Raw genomic sequence first — 22,889 nt, 5'->3', positions numbered from 1 at the left:
GATTGGAGCCAGCCCCAGGCACTGCCTGATGCACCTATCTCCGACAATCGGGAGAGCAGCAGAGAGTGGGGAACCGTGTCAAATGCCGCCGAGAGGTCTAGTAACACCAAAGCGGCCCTCCTGTCGGCATCCAGGCAGTCTCTGATGGCTTCAGAGATTTCCACCAGGGCCGATTCAGTGCTAAATGAGGCCCTAAAGCCAGACTGAGCTGGGTGGAGAAGGCCTGAGCTTTCAACGTAGTCAGTCAGCTGACTAGTGACCACTTTCTCACAAGCCTTGACCATACTGGGCAAAAGGGAGATCGGTCTGTAATTCGACGGGCATAGCAGATCAAGTGAGGGTTTTTTCAAGAGGGAGGATCTTGGCCTGCTTCCACGCGGCCGGGACAAGAGCTTCAGTAAAGGACATGGAAATAAGTTTGTTCAATTCAGGATTAACCATGTCTGCCACGTCAGCCAAAAGTCTAGCTGCGCACGGGTCCGAAAGGGATTCTGATTTCAGACCCTTTAAAATTTTAAGGGAACTGGGAAGGTCTGTGGGAGTGAATGCGGCCGGCGAATAAGAGGGAGGGGCCAATGGGATTCCTCCGGCAAGGAGGGAATCCTGGACTTTATTACTGGTGGAAAAGGACGCCTGTATAGTGCGGATTTTTTCCATAAAGAAAATGGGGAGATCTTCACACCACACGTCCGAGGATGGAATCGTACTAGCTTGAGCTTTTGGGGCCAGGAAACTTTGAACTATAGAAAAGATTTCCTTAGAGTTATTCTTTGCTGCGTCAATTTTATTCCCATAGTAATGGCTTTTAGCCTGTGCAATAGCCGTATAATAGGCTTTATGTTTAATTCTCAGCATGAGTTTATCCGCGAGATGGTAACCCTTGCGCCATTTCCTCTCAAGTTTCTTACACTCCTGCTTCAGTAGCCTCAGCTTAGGAGTGAACCAGGGGTTAGTCGGGAGTCCCTAGAATGTCTGTGCCGGGTAGCTGGAGCTGTGAGATCAACAGTGTTTGAGATCCAGCTTGTAAACCCAACAAGCCCAGCTGCACTGTCTCTGGCTGGAGGAGGTCTGGTGGAACCCAAGGCTTGGCTGAATAGTGATGGGTCGATTTTAGCAAACACTAGCTCACACTCAGACTGGGATGGAAGGTTACTGTTGTGATCTTGCATCCATTCCATCATGGTGACATGTCATTGGAATGTAGAATGTACTGTGAGAGCTTGTAGCTCAAGGATTCCAGATTAAACTGTACTCTGACTGCAGCAGCTGTGGCTAATAAACACACGTCTTGAAGTATCCCTGTCTGATGGCCTGCACTGCTTTATACTTCACCACAGTTACCATCTGGTGAGACCCAGGAGAAATATGTTAAAAAGGGATCAGACCAAGACACAGGAGTGGGAGACTCAACTGCAATAGAGAAATTCGAACAGATGGGATCTAAGGTGTGGCCCCCTAGATGCATTGGAAGGCCAACTCATTGGGTGAGTTGAGCGAGGAACAAAATGTCTGATATATCTAGAGTGTCCTTTGAATGTGCTTGGTCAAAATGGACGTTTAAATCACCAAGAATGATGTGATGGGTGAAAAGCAGAGCTCGGGAAACAATAGCGTCTCCCAGAGCTTTGGTAAATTCACCTGCGGGGCCCGGAGGTCTATAAATCAAAGTTCCCCCTAGAGTAAAATGAGGCGAAACATTGATACTAAAATCCAGAGCTTTGCAGTCTCCTCCCAGAGTAGAGACAGCCTGTTGGAGGGACCATTTATCTCTATATTATAGCTACCCCTCCTCTCCCTTTTGCTCTGTCCAGTCGAGAGACTTTGTAGCCAGATAGAATGGCCAGTGCAATGGTTGGATTAGAGAACTCTTCCACACACGTCTCTGTAATAAACAGGAAATCGAGTTTCGTATCCTCCAAAAGATCGAAGGTGTCCTGATAGTGCTTCTTAAGAGAGCGTACGTTAATGAGAGCAGCGTGCAAGGTTGGTTTATGACTACTCCTTTTATCAGCCGCCCTGACAGGATCGGGATCAACAGAGCTTGCACTAAGTCTAAAGCCACATGAGGAGCAAACTGTATTTTTGCCTTCCAGAACATCCCAGATGCTGCCGTGGGAACATAGGGGCGGGCGAAGTGCATACAGTTCTTTACTACTATACAGCCCCCTACCTGCAATGTGGGACCAGTTGCGGGCAGCATGGCTGGCGCTGGACATTTTCGAGAGGCTGATGGGCGCAGACAGGCTTGACTTTGGTGCGCCTCCAGCGTGTCCGCGCAGCGTGCATATGTATATGGGCTACTGTGAGAAGTTGGCCTGGTATATGCTGGTCACTAGTTAAAGTGGCCACCTTGCACCAGTACAATTCGACTCTTATGGTAGATAGGTTTAAGACAACCTTTTAAAGAAAGCTATTCTAGTGGTAGCTGTGGAGAGCAGCCTTCAGGCTAAGTCTTTAGACGAATGTAAAGCAGCTTGTTTTACCTCATAATCTCTTAAATTACTAAATGAAAGGACACCACACAGATATATATATAAAATATATAATATTTATTACTAGACACACTCTACTAATCTCTTATGAGATTAGAAGTCAGGAACATATGCACAAATCAACGTTTCACAACAAGTTAAGTACAAATATGGCTTGCAAGGGGACAATGCCTAGGGCCTTCAGAAGCACTGGGGCCTCACTAATCCACCCAAGGCAGGTAAGTAAAGGACCCACGGGAGATGCATGCAGTGTGAGAACACAGCCGCGAATCCCAATAGACTTCAATGGAGCAAGTCGCGGTTGGAATTTTAAAGTTTTAGGGTACTTCGGGAGAGTCTACAAGCAAGTCACTTACAGGGTAAGTAGTTCGAGAGCCAACACACACAGGAGCACCGTAGTGCAGGAGTTTACCTCACCCAGGGAAGCTGGGTGCATAGGTGTCTTTTGGTGTCGGGTCGCGGGGTCGTTTTCAATGGGAGCCAAAGAAGACTTGCTGCTTGTGAAGACTGAAGAAGTGTCCGGTGGAATCCAAGGCTGGATTCAGAAGAAGGAAGACCTGAAAGCAGAAGAGACAGTGTTCAAAGTCACTTGCCAGTGACCCGGGAAAAGGAAGCTGGATGCCCACAGTCGTCGGATGACTTCACGTGATCACAGGTGTCTTGACTCTTCAGCCACGAGGTCCAGGAGGCATTGACGATGACCAGGAGCTGGATTCGGCATTTCCCACGAAGCCTGCAGCTTTACTGTGGTGTCGGAGACCAGATTGGAACCAACAAGCCTTGGTAACAGCAAGTCTCGTGGAAAGTGAAGAAAAAGTCAGCGGTGCAGACCAGCAAGGTCTGAGGGACTCACCCAGCGAGGGTATGTCAGGGCAGGCCTGGAGCAACCAGGGGATCCCTTTGGTTTTGTAGAAAAGTCTTCTGAGGACCCACAAGCCAACCGGCAAGGGATGGCGAAGACGCCTCTGGAGGATTCACTCAACAGGGGCCCACGGTCCATCGGGACGAGGTAGGCCTCTGATCTTCCGTGGAAATCCTGCTAGAGGCTTAGACCACACGTGGTCCAATGCACAAGTTCGTAGAACGTCGTGAAGGGGTTGCACTCGAAAACAGTGCCCGGTACCCAGGTATTGCGGTTCCTCGTCACTCGTGGGGTCCACTTGCCTCAGCTTCGCTGGGGACTCACGATGGCCTTGGAGAAGTCAGGAAATCCACTTCCGGGGCGGCAGGGACTTCGGACTCCGGCGGGAGCGGGAAAGTTTGCGACCGTTGATGCAAAGTTTTGGTGCCTGCCAAGCAGGCACCAAAAGGGAGATTTTTCAGTCTTCCAGAGGTAGTGGACCGTCGAAGGTCCAGGATTCTTCTTCAGAGCGTCATCCAGGGATATCTAGTTTGCAAGGGTTCCCTAACTTATACTACAAGGAAGGGAGAGACTAGCTCTATGACCCCTCCTATGGGTGGGTCAGGGGAGTGGGTGGCTACACCCACTTCTTTTTGTCCAGTTTCGTGCCAGAGCAGGGGCAGGTAGCCCCTGAACCGGTTTGAGATGGCATATGCACAGAGGAGCCTACTGCTCCCCCAGTGCAGGACTTCAAAGCACTCTAGGAGTGCACCCACCCAGCCCCAATACACTAAATCCTGTCTGGGAGATGGTTACACCTCCCTGTGACAGGATGCCTATTGTTGGGCCTCCTCCACTGCGAGTTTTGGTTAGTAGCAGGAGGTCAGCCCAGTGTCTGTGATTGGTGACATCCATTTTGTGATGCCAGGGCTCTTCAGGATTCTACTGTGTTTCCACATTGGGTACATGTCTATCCCTCTAGAAGGGTGGGATCATACTCCCACGCCAGTTACTGGTGTGGGGGGATGATTCCAAAGCGTTTGACACCAAACACGACATGTTTTGATGCAGCCATTCCAGAGTTGGCATTTAATGCGAGGTTATAATGCACTTAAGAGAATATGGTTTAACCGCATCCACAAACAGCTACAGAGAATGGACTCTGAGAGCTGCAGAGGGGCCCTGCTCAGACAGAGGCACCCCCTCACATGGAAACCAAGCACCCTGCCCTCAGGATTGATAGGGCCTGCCTTAGGGGTGACTGATAGGTTTATATGTGTGTGTAAGGAGAGATATAGGGAACCTATATCTCAGTGAAGAGTGCTAACACTACCTCACCCAGGCTGCAGTAGCAGGCCTGTGGTGTCAGATTTAGTCTTCTTCCCAGGGGTGGCATAATACATGCTTCAGCCCCTGGTAGGCCTGTGAAGTACCTATGCCCTTGGTACCTAAGGTACCATATACTAGGAACTCATAAGGCACCACAGTATCCAATCACTAGTGCACCTAATATGCACTCCATGTTCTTTAAGGGAGTAAGCAGATAGGCTGGGGTCCTGAATAGCAGGATCCCATCCAGGCTAGTCAAAAACCATCAAAACACCAGAAAAAAAGTGGGGGCAACCATGTAGTCAGATTCCACCTTCCTACAGCTACCCCTCTGACAACTAGAGCACGCACTGACCCAAAATGGCATTTCTAGTATGTCACGGAGGGAACCAGGAAGTAGGTGGCTTCAGAGGCATGAGCCTTGAGTAACAGACTGCTGTCGTCCACAGGAGGGCCCCCCTAGCCACCAAATGCATTATGATTAGCTCAGTCTCTCGACCGGGGGACCTCCTGGTTGCAACACGCCACGGGGGCTTAAGTACAATGCACTCCTATTGACAACGCGTCAGGGTACGGAGCACAAACGGTGTGGCGCAGTTAATCAGGCACCATTACTGTACCTTATGTGCCGGGATAGGAAAGCCGAGCTCTCCAAAGGGGCACCACCAGTTGAGGCCGCCCGTTCACGGCAGGCCTCACAAGCAGAGTTTTTTTCCAGCGGGAGCACCACTGCTCAATTCAGTTAACTCAGGCCCCAGAGCGCGCAGGCCAGCCTGGTCCGCCCGTGGCAGCACCGCCCTCCATTTGCCAGTCAAGGATCTCTCCAGGCCCCGCACCGTCCACAGAGCACACTGCGTCCCATCCGCTGCGTTTCAAGGTGACGGGAGCAGGGACCACCAACTCAGCACCCAGCCCCGCCGTCGGCAGACCGCAGCACCTACTGGGCACCGTATCGGGGGTGGGGGGGTCAGGTCTCGGGCCCCGCACAGGTGCCGCCAGCTCACACTGGTACCGCACGGCACCCCATCAGCAGTCTCTTCCACCAGGTCACAGCCGGGGCCCGCTCCGTTTCACACAGCCGCCATGTCCTAGAGGCCACAGCGATTTAGGAATTCAGGATTCGGGGCGGAGTGTCGTTTCTCTGCCACTCTTGACTCATCCGCAATGTTACAGGCACATTGCCCTCTGAATTTAAACGTTGGATGTCGAGTTTTTAGCAGGATTATGGACGGCCAGCTAAGCTGCACTACAGCGCAGCCATCTTGCTGTGCCCCCTCTCCGTATGGATTTATTTTAAATACGTACAGATCCGGAGTTTCCTATCAAGCAGAGATATTAATATCATATTACTGTTGGCCCAGCCCGACATTGAACGCTTAATTTTTGTCAAACATCCTTCTAGTATTACGGATTTTGTGACTTATCAATTCTCTTTCTAATAACTTGGAGATATGGGCTGTTAAATGGACTCATAGCATAGGCGAGGAGATCATAGAGCAAGAACTCACCTATATTCTTGTGCAAATCTGCAAGATTATTACTCTTACTAGACTGGGGGGTCATAATTATTGTACACTGTTCGATTTTTATATCAGCCCTTCAAACTGAGAAGATGGTACAAGAGACTGCACAGCTGCCCACATTGCGCAGGTGGAGCGGCTAATAATGTTTGTATGTTTGTTTCATGTCTCAAACTTACATCATTTACGTCCTCTGTATGGTGGATAATATTTTTTGTACAAACTTGTGGAGGGATAATTAATCCAAAAATGATGCTTTTGGGTATAGGGACTATTGAGTTGGTCTTTTATGCCCTTCCTAAGAGTAAATGGAGGCATACGCAATGAAATGCCAGATAGCGAAGGTTAGAGGATCTATGGTGAAATTCTATCGTATTTGGGAGAATTTGAGTGATTACTTAGTGGTAAACCAGAGCTTGTTGCTTATTTTACAAATGCTGATTATTTTCAATTCCATGATTTAATTGAATACTGTGAATTGGTTATGATTTATATAATCAATATGTTCTGGTTTATTTAAACTGTTGTAAACTTTTTTATTTTTACTGCTTGTATTCTCATTAATAAAACGATTAATAATAAAAAAAATACAAATATAAACTGATTACTGAAATCGTACCCCAAAAAAGGGTCTCTCATAAAATGAAAATCCATTTCTATTTGAAAAGACATTTTTGGGCTGGTATACTCAGCATGACAAACGTTTGTCAAAAAAAAATTCTAGTCGCTGACACAACAACAGAGGAAGAAACATGACAACCTTTATCATACTTGAAAAAGTATCAGCAAAAAGGCAGAGAGTAGAATGTCGGGAGAAGTCGGGTGATCTATGTTAGAAAAAGTAACCGAGAGCTTGAGCAATTTAATACTACTTTTTGATGCATTTTGGCTACCTCATTTTTTCCCCACAGATGTCAATCATGGCAAACATGATCCCAGCTAGTAGGTGTGGAATGAATCCAAAGATTCAGTGTGTTTTGCGAGCTCTTAATCGTTGCAGAATATTTTCCACAAATTGTAGATTAATGATTGGTCTGTAATTTGTAAACTGAAGAGTGGTCAGTTTTGGTTTTAATTTTGAATATTTGTAATGTGTAAGACATTTCAAAAGTCAAAATGCACCAGGTGGCCATTCTAGTAGGTGCAGTTAGCAATGCAATGTTACTGAGTCCAAAGGGCATAGTTAAAATGTATGCATGTATAGTTTCTTTAGTTCTAATTGTCTTAAAGTTGTTATTGCCATATTTATACATCATCTTGATTCAGATTTAAGGTTTTGAACAAAATTTAACCAATGTCTACTCTGCCCTGCATGTAGAAAGCTAAGGATAGACTTTCATTTGAATTCTGCAGGTAATGAAAGCATGGGCAGAGCAAAAGAAGATGGCGATTCATTATGTTATTCTGAAAAAAGTCCACGTTCAACATTGTTTGGAAAAAAACGCTCAAAAGATACCCAGAACTCTGACATGGAAACAGACTTTAGAATTGAAGGGTGGTCACTGAGTGGAGAGAAAACTACTCTGCATGAAAATAGTTTTACTAGGCCAGGCCTTCTGAGTGCATATCGTGAATGTGAGAGTAACCTGAGGATTTCACAGTTTTCCAGTTACCTCCCAAAGCCAAATTCACACCAGACTATTTACACAATTACGAAATGTGAAGAAAGAGGCGGTACGATGGATGAACTAGGTGGACATGCTAAAAAACATTCACGAGAGAGGCTACATGCATGTACTGAATGTGATAAAAGTTTCTTTGAGAAGAGCCATCTTATTGCACACCATAAAACACATTCAGGGGAAAGGACATATTCATGTACTTTATGTTCCAAAAGTTTCAGTCGGAAATACAATCTGCATGTTCACATGAGAAAGCATACTGGCGAGAAACCATATAAATGTACTGATTGTAATAAAGAATTCATTTGGAGAAGCGGTTTTAATCAGCATCAAAAAATGCATACTGGCATATGGACTGTACAGCAATAGTCTAAGAAACAGCACCAGCAAAAAAAAAATGAGAACATAACTGTTCAAACAGCCGAAACTGTAAAGAAGGAAAAATTATATTGATTAAGAAGTAATGTGAATATTTTAATGAAGATCAAGTGTTGACCGAGACAATAGGTTTGACCTGAGTAAGCTGGTGCAATGGTTTCTTTTTCATTTTTTTTTTATTAAAAGCATAAACCACAAAAAGAATAAAGAAAACATGCGGTTACTTAGGTGTGGTGAACTTGTGCTTGCAAGCAATTTTTTATTTTAAAAACAACCATGCTGCATAGCTTTAATGGAACAATACAGGTGCTTTCTAGAAGAAAATTGTTCTTAAAGCTGTGTTTAGCTTTAATACACATCGCAGCAAAATAAGTATGAAGAAATTGTACACACACACATGCACACACACACACTCTCAGGTAGATATATATAGATACAGAATGTAAAGAAAAACAAATTGGCTAAGTATTGCCCCACCAACCGTGGCACAGGACCACATTTCTTTTTAGGTGGATGTGCACCTTTGCTCTGGCAAAATTTTGTCATTGCAATAGAGCCAGTAGCTGAAGTGGGCTGACCCTTTTCCCCATCGCGCATGAAGCTGTGTACTGAAGCAAACTGGAATGACAGTTGAACATGCAAATGCCGAAGAGGGCTGATCAAATTCTTCTATCTATGTATATGTAATTTTGTTATTTATGAATTGTTTTATCAACATGGGGCTGGTAATACAGTGTCTCTAGACCATATGTAAAAATGAATATATAGATAAATTAGTCATGGGAGCCAAGTATGATAGACTGCAGGCCAGATAGCTTAGTGCTGGGGTGTGCAGCTTTGGGTCGTTAGTTCAACATCTGTGTCCAGTTTTCAGGATATACAGATGACCTGAATTCACATAAAGTTAATATAAATGGGAATAATTTATGCAGTCAGTAGTTTTAGAGAAAAAGAGTCACACAAACCAATTATTTATAGTTTTCTTTTAGTACATGAATTAAATTTCAATGATTTCAGTTGAAAATGTGAAAAGGGAGTTGTTCACTACATACATATTTCTAAAATGTGATAAGATTCTAATCTTTGTAATGATGTTAGTCAAAATCAAGCCAAGGTGCTAGGTGCCTGTTGACCTAAAATGTTCTGTGTTGTATGTAATAAAGTCCCATGCAGAAATCTAACATACAAAAATGCAGCCTATAACTTTTTGTAACAGACCTCTTATGATTTACATGTATCTTGCATAATGCTAGCATGCAGTGAGAAAGAAGTTGAAATATGCTACTGTGACCACAATAACTTTTACCTTTATCCTTAAATCTATTTCCAACCCAGGGGTGACAACTTAAATCCAGGAGAGCCATATGAATGGCAGATTTCCAAGACAACCACTGTAAATTACTTCACTCTTGTTGTATTGTATTCCAAATGATTTTACAGAAATATCCTGAAAGTCTGGAAGTCAGGCATCCACTCCTATAAATATTTTGAACAGTATTTCTCTAAAACTATCCTCATTCCTAAGCTGAACTGAATCTAAATTCACTCCTAAACCATACCCATCTGCTACCCAACCCTAAATGCATCTCTAATCTCACCCACTGGCCTAATGCAATCCATGATTCTAACTCTAAACATTAGGGTGAGGGTCAGGGTGAGGATGAAGCCAACTTCTAGCATCATTGTAAAGAAAATGACTAATTAACTAAATTTGTAACTTGTAACCCAATTCTTAACAATTTCATGTAAGATAAAAAACATATGCTGCATTTTGAATTTAATCTCAAGGTAGTAATTTGTAAATATTTTCATCAAAACCTTACTAAAGAAACAATGGGTCTGATTTATTTTCTGGCGGACAAAGTATTCTCCCTTGGCTTGGCGGAGGACTTTACATCCGCCACGCCGAGACAACTCCGCCCTCCAGATTTATAAATGACCGCCTAACTGGCGGTCAATAATAAAGGCATTGTCAGGAACAGCCATCACGGAAGGGCGCAGCCCTTTAACAAACAGTATTCTTTTCAAAAAGAAATCCCCAAAGCAGGATTTTCTTTTTGAAAAGGAAAATAGTAAAGTTACCCTCGCCATGGGAGGCTTCGAACAAGGCTGGAGGAGCGTTATATTTTTACTGTTCCTTACCTCCGGGTCATACCTGGTGGTAACAAGCAGTAACAAATTACTAAATGTCCGCCCATCTAAATTGGGCGAGTGGGCATGTAGCCATTTCTCTGACGAGCCTTTCTCCCCCGAGCCATCAGAGGGGATTAAACATGGCAGAGATAGAGTAATTTAGCTGTGATAAACCCTAAGGTCCGCCTGCATGTAATTGCGGCAGGCAGACCACTATATTGGAGGGGAGGTAACTCCTTCAGTGTTGCGGCAGAGTACCCTCTCACCAATATATAAATCAGGCCCAGTTTCATTTATTTATTTATCGAATTTTGTATAGCACGAACAACACCCAAAGGCATCAGAGCACTTTACAGAGATTGGCAAAGTTGCAATTACACATGAAGTAAATACAATTACATGGAGTAGATACAAATACATAATCACAGTATATACAAAAAGGATAGTTATTAGGTTAAGGTGTAGTGTTGCGATGGTGGAAGAGTAGCCGTACAGTTTTCACTGAGGTAGTAGGTAGTGATGTTCGCATTTATTTGGAGAGTGGGGGTAGGAGCAGCAGGCCGGTCAGATGGCTTGGAGGGGAGAGGGTTAGGTACTTATTATGAAGTAAATGTTTACGTTTCTTCTTGAAGTGTTGGAATGGTTGAATGTCACGTAGATCCTGAGGCAGTGAGTTCCAGATTCTGGGCGTGGTCCCAGAGAAAGAGCGGGTGTGAGATTTGTTCTTTCTTCAGTTTAGGCAGAATCCGCTGTAGACTGGTTGAGCTATGAAGGGGTCTCTTTTGATCAGCTTTGGTTAGTTTGTTTGCAAAGTAGAGCGTTTTTTCCGTGTGCAGAGCTTTGTGTGTTATGCAGGCAGTTTTGATTATAAATCTTGCCTATTGTGCATATTGCCTTTATTGTTAGCCAGTTGAGTTTCTTGAGAGTGGAAGCGATGTGGCCTAAGCAACTCTTGCCCCAGACAGTATTGTTGCTTCTGTAGTAGGGGATCTCTGTGTATAGTCATAATCTAGTGAATAGTCCCGCCCATGTGCGTGGACCCCGGAGCAATAAAAATAATCTCTTAAATTTTCAAGCCATGCAGACCTGCATCTACACTTAAGAGAGAATTTCAAAGACAGATAATGCAGCCTATAACCACAGGCTACACTGTCCAGTACTTCAACTAGAAACAAATTCCACCAACAGCACTGCCTGCCCAGCTTTTTCCACAGAGAAAAACCTGCCTCTTCCAGCAAAAGCCTCTGGAATGATAGAGAGGAAGGAATGGACAGACAAGCCCCATAGGCTGCCATTATGTGGCTCAGAACAGGATACTGTGCCTTTAAGAAAACTTTCCAGAACTTTTCCAGTATCCCAGAATGCACAGCAGGTCCCTTTTACTTTCAGTTCTTTTTTCCGGCTCCTGCTAGCAGGACCCTGGAGCATTGAGCTCTCCCTTTTCAATGGTTTATTGGTGATTTTTGTCATTTTTCAAGTGTTTTAGTGTTGGGGAACTTCCTTCTGGTGTTGTCAACATGCCTGGCTTGTTTGACAAGTGCCCAGAGTGCGATAGGAAGAAGGCTATGTCAGACCCACACAGGGTGTGTATCGTCTGCCTTCCCCAGTCCCATGTGCTGGAAGAGTGTGAGATCTGCCACTCGTTCTCAGCCAGGACCCTGAGAGAAAGAATGAAGATCAGGCTCCAAGTCCTGGAGGACAGAAGGCTGAAGGCACAAGGTGGGTCAGGAGGGGCTGATTCTGCCCATGCTGAGGCCCCTGGGGGGCTCCCCAGGGGCAGGAAGACTGGCAAACGCCCCCACTCTCCACCGCCGTCGATGACGTCGACTAAGGCGTCGAGAGGGATGACTACGGTCTGTTCACCTTCTCCCCAGGGCTCTGGGGAGAAGCGACGTCGACGTTCAACGTCGAGGGAGCTGACCAGGCCGCCGTCGACGACTTCGGCATCGTCTGCGTCGACGCCGTCAACTTCGCCGTCGAGTCATCGACGTCGAGATCAGGCCCGGTGTCGGCGCTCGCCGTCGAGGGGAGGTCGCCTGTCGCCGTCGGTGAAGAGGAGACGGTCGCCGTCGAGGCACTCGCCGCCGCGGCTGCGTTCGCCGTCGAGGCGGCGTTCCCGTCGAGGAGGCGTTCGCCGTCGAGGAGGCGATCGACGTCACGGAGGCGATCGACGTCACGGAGGCGATCGACGTCACGGAGGCGATCGACGTCACGGAGGCGATCGACGTCAAGGAGGCGATAGACGTCAAGGAGGCGATAGACGTCAAGGAGGCGATAGACTTCAAGGAGGCGATCGACGTCAAGGAGGCGATCAACGTCAAGGAGGCGATCGGGGCGCCCGGACACCAGGAGTCCCTCGACGGAGTCCCCGGGCTCGGGGTACTCAGTGGTGTATACGCCGCCTCCTCCTCGGCCACCGCAACTGCCACCTCCTCCTCCTCCTCCTCCTCCTCCTGCTATTCCGCCTCGCAGGCCTTCGGGCCCACCAGCGGTTCTGACACAATCGGTCTCGTTGCCCAGGTATCCGCCGCCGCCGCAGGGAACGCCTAGGCCGCGGCGTCAGGGTAAGCCACCTTCGCCGGGCCCTGCGAGGCCGGCGGACAGACCGAAGCCAGGGAGATTGCGCTCCCGTTCCGGACAGAGAGGAAGATCGCGGAGCCGTGGGCGTTCGTTGTCAACATCGAGGCGACGCCACAGGAGGCGCAGATTCAGATCACGCACTCGATCATCTGCCAGGGACTTCTCACCGACGCTGTCGGACTCGCCCGGGACGAGGGTGTCGCCGGTTGACGATCTAGTCTCCTTCCAGGAGGTACTACTGAGGGGTGCAGCCAAGTTGGGAATCACGGTGACGGTACCGACACCTACGACGTCCGTGATATTCGAGACGCTGCACAAGAAGCACCTGTCTCGCCCCCTGCTGCCTCTAGTGCCGGGACTGGTGGAGCCCGCTATGGAGTTGTTCCTCACTCCGGCGGTGACGAAATCCGGCCCCTCCCGGCTCATGAAGAAGTATCGGGCCCCGGACTCGGACCCGACCTTTTTGAGGATGGACCCTAAGCCGGATTCAGTCATTGTGACGGCGGCGAGGAAGCAGCATGCTACCACCCCTTCATCGACAGTTCCGCCCGACAAGGAGAGCCCATGGCTAGATTCGGCGGGCAGGAAGGTCTGTGGGACGGCTGCTACCACCATGAAGGCGGCAAGTGCCGAGGCTCTGTTGGGGCGTTACGACCGTGCCCTGTGGGAGTCTCTCCAGCAGTACGCGGAGCTGCTGCCTCGCGACAAGAAGGAGGACTTCTTGGAGACTTTGCACGAGGGGATGCTGGTCTCCAACCAGGTTATCAGTGCGGCAGCGGATGTGTCTCTGCTGGCGGCGCATGGGTATTGTCATGGCGTCCACCAACGACGTCACGCGTGGCTTCGCCTTACCTCGCTCAAGCCGGACGCTCAACATAGAGTGGCCAATCTACCTTTCTCGGGGGAAACCCTGTTCGGCCAGCATGCGGACGACGAAATGGCCCGCATGAAGACGGAGGCAGAGACCCTGACGGCTGTCGGGTTGGAGAAGCCCGAAAAGAAGAAGCGCCCGTTCCAGAGACGGTTCGGGTCTGCGGGCAGAGGGCGTGGGCAGGCCTCGGGACAGCAGCAACACCAGCAGCAGCAGTTCCGTAAACCCTTCCAGAAACGCCAGAAGGGTAGAGGGGCCAGCAGTCTGCTATTGCTACCAAGGGCCTGGCCGGGTCTCGGCCCTGAGCGTCTACTTCCCCTGCAACCGTTGCCCACTCCAGTGGGGGGAAGCATTCAATTTTTTCCGGCAGAGTGGAGAAAAATTACTCAGGACAAGTGGGTGCTGAATATTGTTTGCAATGGATACAGTCTTCGGTTCATCAGGCCGCCTCCAGCGATTCCGCCGGTAAGCTCGCGGTATCAACTGCGAGAGCTCCAGGCGGAGGCAGACATCCTGTTACGAAAAAAGACGGTGGAAGACGTACCTCTGTCTCAAAGGGGAAGAGGTCTGTACTCTCGGTTCTTCCTGGTTCGCAAGAAGGACAAGAACGAGTTCAGGCCCATTCTGGATTTGCGGCAAGCAAACAAATGGATTCGCAGAGAGAAGTTTTGCATGCTATCGTTGCTTCAGATTTACCCTCAGCTGCAACGGGGAGACTGGCTCTGTGCCATAGACCTACAGGACGCGTACTTCCATGTGCCCATTGCACGGAAACACATGAAGTTCCTGCAATTCCAAGTCCGCGCCAATCATTATCAATACACAGTACTGCCATTCGGGCTAAAGTCTGCGCCCAGGACCTTCTCGAAGTGCATGGCAGTGGTAGCGGCGCACCTGCGGAGGAACAAGGTGTTTGTCTACCCGTACCTGGACGACTGGTTGATCAAGGCCTCATCCTTCTCGGAAGCGCAGGCGCACTTCCGGAGGACGTGCGCTCTCTTAAACAAGCTGGGGTTACACGTCAACATGGCCAAATCTGTCCCGACTCCGGTCCAGTGCATACAGTACTTGGGGGCCTCCATCGATAATCGATACACGGTCAGCAAGCGTGTCTCCTTCGGAGGAGAGACGGTTATCGCTCCTTCGGAAGGCTCAGGACCTCATGGCGCTCCATCGGTGACAGTGAGGAAGGTGTCTTCGCTGCTGGGGTCGATGGCCTCCTGTATCTTCCTCACTCCTCACGCACGGCTGCACATGAGACCACTATAGGAGTGCTTGGAGGAACAGTGGGATCAGAGGACAGGTTCTTGGGCCGACAAGATACGGCTGTCTCTACATGGTCGTCAGTCTCTGAGATGGTGGTGTTCGGCGGAGAATCTCCTCAGGGGGTTCCCTTCCACAAGGAAATTCCCGCGACGAGTATTGTGACGGATGCGTCTCTCCAAGGCTGGGGAGCGCACTCCAGAGACTTACAGATACAAGGAAAGTGGTCCCTGTTGGAGTCTACGTACCACATCAATTTCCTGGAACTCAGAGCCGTTTACTTGGCATTGAAGGCCTTCCATCCGTCCTTCCAGACCAACTCGTTGCTGATACAGACGGACAATACAACCACGATGTATTACCTCAACAAGCAGGGGGGGTCGAGATCGCGCACTCTGTCGCAGGAGGCGCAGGCGATCTGGCGCTGGCTTCTGGCCCGAGGACTGATGATCACGGCCACGCATCTGCCGGTGGTGCAGAATGTTCAGGCGGACGCACTGAGCAGGCTGCTTCAGGAGAACCATGAATGGGTCATAAACGACAAGGTACTAGGAGAAGTATTCGCAAGGTGGGGAACTCCAGACGTAGATCTGTTTGCCACCGCCGAAAACAGCAAATGCCGAGACTTCGCATCCAGGTACTACCAGAAGGGGACGCTGGGGAATGCGCTATGGATTGACTGCTCGAACAGCTTTCTGTACGCTTTTCCACCCATTCCCCTGATTCCGGCGGTGCTTATCAAGCTGTCCAAATCCGGGGCGCGGATGATCCTGATTGCCCCGGAATGGCCCAGGCAGTGGTGGTTCACAGACCTGCTTCACCGGTCTCTCCTTCCTCACATGCAGCTGCCGTGCAGGCCGGACCTTCTCACGAAGTTCGGGGGCGGATGGTGCATCCCAACCTCTCGTCTTTGAGTTTGGCGGCATGGCTCCTGAGATAGTGCAATATGGCCATTTGAATCTACCAGAAGATTGTATGGACATACTGAAGGAGGCTAAACGTCCTTCCACTAGGACTTCCTATGCTTACAAGTGGAAGAGATTCTGCATCTGGTGCAAATCCAAGAACTTTGACCCGACGACCTGTAAGGAAGATGTCATTGTTCCATATCTTTTACATTTGGCGCAGTCTGGCCTTAATTTCCTCTCCATTAAGGTTCATCTCGCTGCTTTGACTGCTTACAGGAAATGCCCTTCACAGACTTCCTTCTTTCAGATCCCTGTGGTCAAGGATTTTTTGGAAGGTTTGAAGAAGGTGTTCCCTCCTGTCAGACTTCCCTCGCCTTCATGGGAATTGAATGTGGTGCTGTCCAGATTGATGAAGGAGCCTTTTGAACCTATTCACAAGGCTTCGTTGCAGCACCTGTCCTGGAAGGCGGCATTCCTAGTGGCCATTACATCGGCCCGCAGGGTGAGTGAACTTCAGGCGTTGTGTTGCCGAGAACCTTATACTGTATTTCATGCTGCTAAGGTTGTTATGCGTACTCACCCTAAATTTCTTCCTAAAGTTATATCTGATTTTCATGTCAACCAGACCATAACTTTACCTACGTTTTTTCAGAATCCTTCTTCTCCAGCGGAAAGGTCTCTGCATTCCCTGGACGTTAGGAGGGTGTTGAAGTTTTATCTTGATAAGACCAAAGATATTCGTAGGTCAGACCAATTGTTTATCAATTATGGATCAGTCAGGACCGGTCTTGCTACCTCCAAACAGTCCATCTCTCGGTGGATTGTGTCCTGTATACAGTTGTGTTACCAAAAGGCTAATAAGACCTTAGGGGGTAAACCTAAGGCTCATTCCACCAGGGGCAAAGCGGCCACGACTGCTTTGCTGCGTAATGTTCCGATTGCAGAAATCTGCAAGGCGGCCACTTGGAAGTCGGTCCATACCTTTGCTGCGCATTACTGTCTGGACACGGATGCCAGGGCAGATGCTCAGGTTGGGCAGGCTTCGCTGCGAAATTTGTTCGCACAGTAGTGGTTTATTTTGTAATCTTCTCCACCGCCGTTTTTGTGTGGGGATGGGCTTGCCATTCTATTCACTAGATTATGACTATACACAGAGATCCCCTACTACAGAAGGAGTAGTTTCTTTTCTGTAACTCCAGTTCTGTAGTAGGGGATTCTCTGTTATAGTCATAAGCGCCCGCCCTCCTCCCCGGTGGAGAGATGAATGTTAATATAAGGAATGCTACAGGTCTGGCGTGCTACGCCTTCAAAAAGAACTGAAAGTAAAAGGGACCTGCTGTGCATTCTGGGAAACTGGAAAAGTTCTGGAAAGTTTTCTTAAAGGCACAGTATCCTGTTCTTAGCCACATAATGGCAGCCTATGGGGCTTGTCTGTCCATTCCTTCCTCTCTATCATTCCAGAGGCTTTTGCTGGAAGAGGCAGGTTTTTCTCTGTGGAAAAAGCTGGGCAGGCAGTGCTGTTGGTGTTTGTTGGTGGAACTTTTTTCTAGTTGAAGTACTGGACAGTGTAGCCTGTGGATATAGGCTGCATTATCTGTCTTTGAAATTCTCTCTTAGGTGTAGATGCAGGTCTGCATGGCTTTTACACTTAAGATATTATTTTTATTGCTCCGGGTTCCACGCACATGGGCGGGACTATTCACTAGATTATGACTATAACAGAGATACCCCTACTACAGAACTGGAGTTACAGAAAAGAAACTACTCCTTCTGCTTTGAGTGAAGCTTTCATTAGGGCTTAGTGTGTTTTTTGGATGTCCGGGATCTTTGCATTATCATAGTCCAGCCTGAAGAGTACTGAGGACTGCACCACCGTCTTTAATGGGGGTGAAAGGACTTGTTTAAGGTGTTTCAGCATGTAAAAGGCACTTTTAGCTGAGGCATCAATATGCTCTTTCATGTTCATGTTTGTGTCAAATGTAATCCCCAGAGATTTGACTGAGTCGGGGATGGATAGTTTTCATTTTAATGCAGTGAGGTTATCGAGCCAGATATCTACGGGAAAGGAATTTCCTTTCGGTTGGATGAGTAAGAGTTCGGTTGAGCTTAAGATGGTTGCTGGTTAGCCAGGATTGAACCATGGACAGAGTGCAGTTTAGGTGCTGGATGTCTTTAATTGAGGAGATTTTAATGTAGAGCTGGGTGTCATCTGCATAGAGATGATAGGCAATTATGGATTGTTTCAAGACAATAGCGAGGTGTTCCATATAGAGGTTGAATAGTGCAGGGGACAGCATATTCACTGGCAAAACCCCAAAATGCAGAATGTGAAAAGCATTTTGATTTCGTTAGAATTCTGTTGGGGCACTGCAACCCAGACTGGGAAGTATTTGACTTAGCAGAAGAAACCTAAAACACCTTTATGGCCTAATCTGGAAGCTCTGTTCTATGCTCTGTTCTCTCCTCGACCCACTCCCTTTTAAGGTCTCACATAGGCAGTGCACGAGTGCTGTCTCTTTGAGACATGCAGTATCTACAATATGGGCTTCGAGCACTGTCCATCTTGTTCTTTGGTTCCTCTTACTGTCCTTCGTAAATGCTGGCTTTTGTTTGGTGAATATGCTTAGTCGTCCCTCCTTTTGGACTTTTGTAACCTCCCATGAGGACTGCCCCTGTTACATGTGCTCTTACTCTTTCTGTTATTTATCATACTCTGTGAGTACAATTTTTTTTTGTTCGCCTACCTCTGCTTGTGTTTTTTAGATTGTAGTGAGAAGTGTTCGTGTTTTGTTTACTTTGTGCGCCGGCTTGATAAAAGGTTAGCAGTAGCTTCATTTGCCTACTTGTTTTGTTTACTACTACAACACTTAAGGAGAGAATGGGTCCTTGATTTATAGTTCTTGTTTTTGTAGGCACTGGGAGAGCCGATGCCAAGACTCGACCCTAGATCCCCAGTACCAAAGTCAGCAGGTCAGGGTGTTATGCCTCACCCTTTCTCCATATATTGCTGGGCATAGGCGTACGTGTGTTTGTCTGGCAGTGGCCAAATTTTGTCGTTTTTATTTTTTTATTGCTTGTTTTCCTCTAGTTGCCCTGGGAGTTACATCCCAGTTCAGCCAATGCACATTTTGGGAAAAATATCAATGGGTGTCTCAAGTTGGTAGACTGCAATACCCCAGAGGTGGTTTCATGCCAATGAAAGACAGCCGGCAAAATAAAGCTAAATCTGGAGAATTCCACTACATATCAGTATATAATACCAAAGCTAACACATGCACATTCCAAAGTTTTATATTCTTTAAAACAAACTGAAAAGTTGTATGAAGACAAAGCTATCCGCAGTGTTTTTGTTGGTAATTGTATTATATTGGAATTATATAGCGCTTAGTACCCTGACAAGGCGTCTACGCACTTTATTATGTCTTTCTTTCTCCCTTGGAACAGTGAACCCAAGCATTGCCTCATCATCATCAATGCCTCAGTTTAGATGGTTGTGAAATTGCCCCTTGCGCTCTTTATTTCATATCCGTATTTTGTGTGGGAGCCACTAATGCAAGGAGGCAGGTAGGATTGTGTTAACACATTTTTAAAAAGCCTGTTTCTCCCCATCTCTGCTGCCACAGAATGTAAGCAGCATGTTATAAACCATGGGAAGAGTATATCTGCTCGCACAGTGCTATGTTATGTTATTTTAATTTATTCAGCGCACAGCTATTCGGAAGTGTCCCGGCGCTATAGACCGCTGGGGAACCCGTCCTGGCTATCCCTGTGAGATGGTCCCTTTCTGGGTATTTCGAAGGTGAAACCAGGCATCCCCGGCGTCTGTGGGGGGCCGTTGTAGAGATGAGGCAAGCTTAATGCCCAGAGTTGCCGAGTGTGTTCCTGGTTAGTGTAGGTACCGAGGCGAGAATTATCGAGTCCGTTTTTTGACCCTGGTCCACGACCCTGCCGCGTCAGGAATTTAACCCTGGTCCCTGGCCGATTCTCTGCTTACGGGTCTGCCGCCTCTAACCCGTGAGCCACACCTCCACACCTCTATGGACACCGGAGCAGCGTGTGTATTTCCCCCTGCAGTACTGTAACCAACTCCCTTAACTCCAGATAGGTCGACGACAGCGGCTCCCCATTGTTAGCCTCGCATTGTCTCACTTTTCCATCTCCATGCTGTAATCTTTCCGTCTCTCTGGCAAACTTCCTCTCTGCTCCCAAGGCCTGATTTATGTCAGCGCCACCTTCCATTAGCCCTCTGCTGGCATTCCTCAACCTCTGATACATTTCCACTTTTTGCCAGGTGAAGCCATGGCTCAGACTGAGAATGAGCATCACAGGACCATTGAGCAATGCTTCTTTACCCAAACTTTGTAAGGAGACTGAGCCTAGGGGCCTAATCCTTCTCAGGGTATCTATCCACCCAAGCATTTTTGTTGCATTCTGATATTCGTTTTATCACCAGTCCCATTTTTAATGGAGGAAACTACAAGTACAAGCACGCACAGGAAGAGCGTTGGTGTATGTGCCACTCACTCAGGCAAAGAAAAGCTTAGTGAACATTAGGGCCATATCGTCTTGGTGTGCTTAAAAAAATATGTTTCTGGTTCTAAGTTTAAGCTAACTTGATATCTGCTAGCTTCCTGACGAAACAGATACTTTGACTTGATTTTTTTGTTGTAGGCATGGTGAGAGCCTACGCCGAGACTCGAACCGGGTTCCCCAGTTCCAAAGTCGGCAGCACTTGGTGTTACGCTACACCCTCTCTCCAAATATTGATGGGCATAGGCGTCAGTGTGTTTGTCTGGGAGTGGCCGAGTTTCCTAGTTTATTTTTTATCACTTGTTTTACTGTACACACCCTGAGACGGGGCATGCCTGAGGCTGTCGCAGTTCTTGAACTGAATCGTTCATGCTGACCCCCTCTGTGACCTTGGGCTAAGTTACATCCCAGTTTAGCCACCGCACATTTTGGGAGGAGTATCAAAGGGTATCTAAGATGAGAGACTGCAACACCCCTGAGGTGGTTTCATGCCGTTGAAAGCCAGCTGGCAAAATAAAGCTACGTCCGGAAAATACCACTTCATATCAGTATGTAATTTCAAAGCTAATCCATGCACATTCCAAAGTTTAAATTTGTTAAAACAAAGTGAGAAGTTGTATGACAGACAAAGCTATACACAGTGTTTTCGTTGGTAATTGTATTATATTGGAATTATATATCGCTTTCTACCCTGACTAAGCTTATACGCACTTCATTATGTTTTTCTTGCACCATAGGAACAGTGAAACCAAGCATTGCCTCATCGCCACCAATGCCTCTGTTTGGATTGTTGTGAAATTGCCCCTGTCTCTCATTATTTCATATCGACAGTTTGTGTGAGAACCACTAATGCGAGCAGACACCTAAGATAATGTGCTGCATGGCTAAACACTTATAAGGCCCCAAAGGCGAGACCTATTGGCTATGCCAATGCCTGTTGTTCTTTTTTTTTCTCTCTAACTTCCAACCTGACACCTCTAATCCTTCTAAATGTCTACCCTACTCTCGATGCTCTTTTCACTCCCTCCTCTCCTCCCCATTCTCTGTCCTTGCGCCTATTGCATCCTCTACACGATCCCTTTTCTGTACTCTCTTTCCTCGCTCTACTTTTATATATGTATACACACACACATATATTCTTATATTAATAAAATGTATAGTTAAAAAGAAATCATAGTTTATTAAAATAAAATTTTTAAAATTTAACTTTATGATATTTATAAGTCATTATTTTAAAGTGTAATCACTTTTCAACTTATCTCTATACTTTACTATAGATAGAGCTCCGCTCTGAAGGACAATGTACTAGTACTAACTTTACACTCATAAATTTGTCTCCTGCCCCTGGTTTCAGGGGCTTGGGACATGCAAGTCTATACTTTGGAGTAATCTGCATCCTGCGGGAGAATCTTGTTCTTAGTATTCCTTGTCTGAATGATAGTTGAATATTGTTTAAAAGATGAAGACGTCTACTGCTCCAGTATATTTGAAAAACTTCTTTATTGAGACACAGAACATCAAAAGCAGCCAAACAGGAACGTTTGGACATAATAACAAGTGGACTAACATTCTTGATACCCACAGTAGGGAAAGGTACAAATTAACATAATATAGTGGATTTATGGCAAACGATTTTTGACATGATTTTAGCTGATCAAGTCAGACAAAAAATTTTGAATTCTGCTAATGTTTCTGAGCAGACGATTTCATGAAGAATTTATGAAAAGGGAATATAGAGCCTTGAGAAAGAGGATATTCCTCGAAACACGTGGGCTATATTTGATGTTTGGATAACATTTATCAAAAAAATATTTTCCAAATATGCTGGAGTATGGGATATCTATATCTTTTGGATGCCATTCATATATTGGTAAGAGAATCGACCTTAAGAACAAAATCGTCCTGTAGGATACAGGTAACTATGAATGCACAAGTGGGGATTGGTTTTGGAGGAAAAGGCACTGAGCTATAAATCAGTATACCCCTAATTTGTAGATTTATACTTTTGGAGCAAATTTATATTTGGAAATGGTGAATTACCAAAAGTAGTAAAGTTACTACAAAGTGCATGAGTAAATTTACATTTGAGCGCATGTAAAATAACATTTGTGAGTAGGGCCCTTTGAGGGTAACACATTTGATACATAATTGCTCATAACTTAACTGGGATTGACCTTGAGGACTTGCAGTTTCATTTTAACACCTTCTGTGATCCATTCTAATATTCCTACTGCATCTGAGGAATAAATAAAAAAGAACAATGAGAAATAGGAACATACAATGTTGCTCTTGACAGGACAATTAGCAGGTTATATTTTTTCTGGAGCACTGGTAAATTAATGCCCAGTGCTAAAACACTACCTGTTGAGCAGTACCCAGAGAATGTAAGTGGAAAGTATCATGTGGATGAAATCCAAGGAGG

At 46.7% G+C, this 22,889-nt stretch overlaps 1 protein-coding gene across 6 annotated transcripts in view; it reads left to right on the top strand.

Annotated features, from left to right (window-relative positions):
• Positions 1–22,889, top strand: part of LOC146811426 (uncharacterized) — a 277,144-nt gene that overhangs the window by 228,454 nt on the left and 25,801 nt on the right. The window contains exon 11 of one of the 6 annotated variants that reach the window (XM_085618526.1): positions 7,536–9,373. The exons of 4 other annotated variants lie outside the window; for them this stretch is intronic. In XM_085618526.1, the coding sequence (XP_085474652.1) occupies positions 7,536–8,173 (638 nt within the window). In that variant the 3' untranslated portion in view covers positions 8,174–9,373. Of the gene's footprint in view, positions 1–7,535; positions 9,374–22,889 lie in introns of those variants that run through there. One more of the 6 variants, XM_085618528.1, reaches the window with a different exon arrangement.

This window comes from Triturus cristatus, chromosome 7 (assembly GCF_964204655.1).
Source record: "Triturus cristatus chromosome 7, aTriCri1.1, whole genome shotgun sequence".
Classification (NCBI taxonomy): Eukaryota; Metazoa; Chordata; class Amphibia; order Caudata; family Salamandridae; genus Triturus; species Triturus cristatus.
Note: the sequence above shows the minus strand (reverse complement) of the source record. Positions and strands in the feature narration are given on the sequence as shown.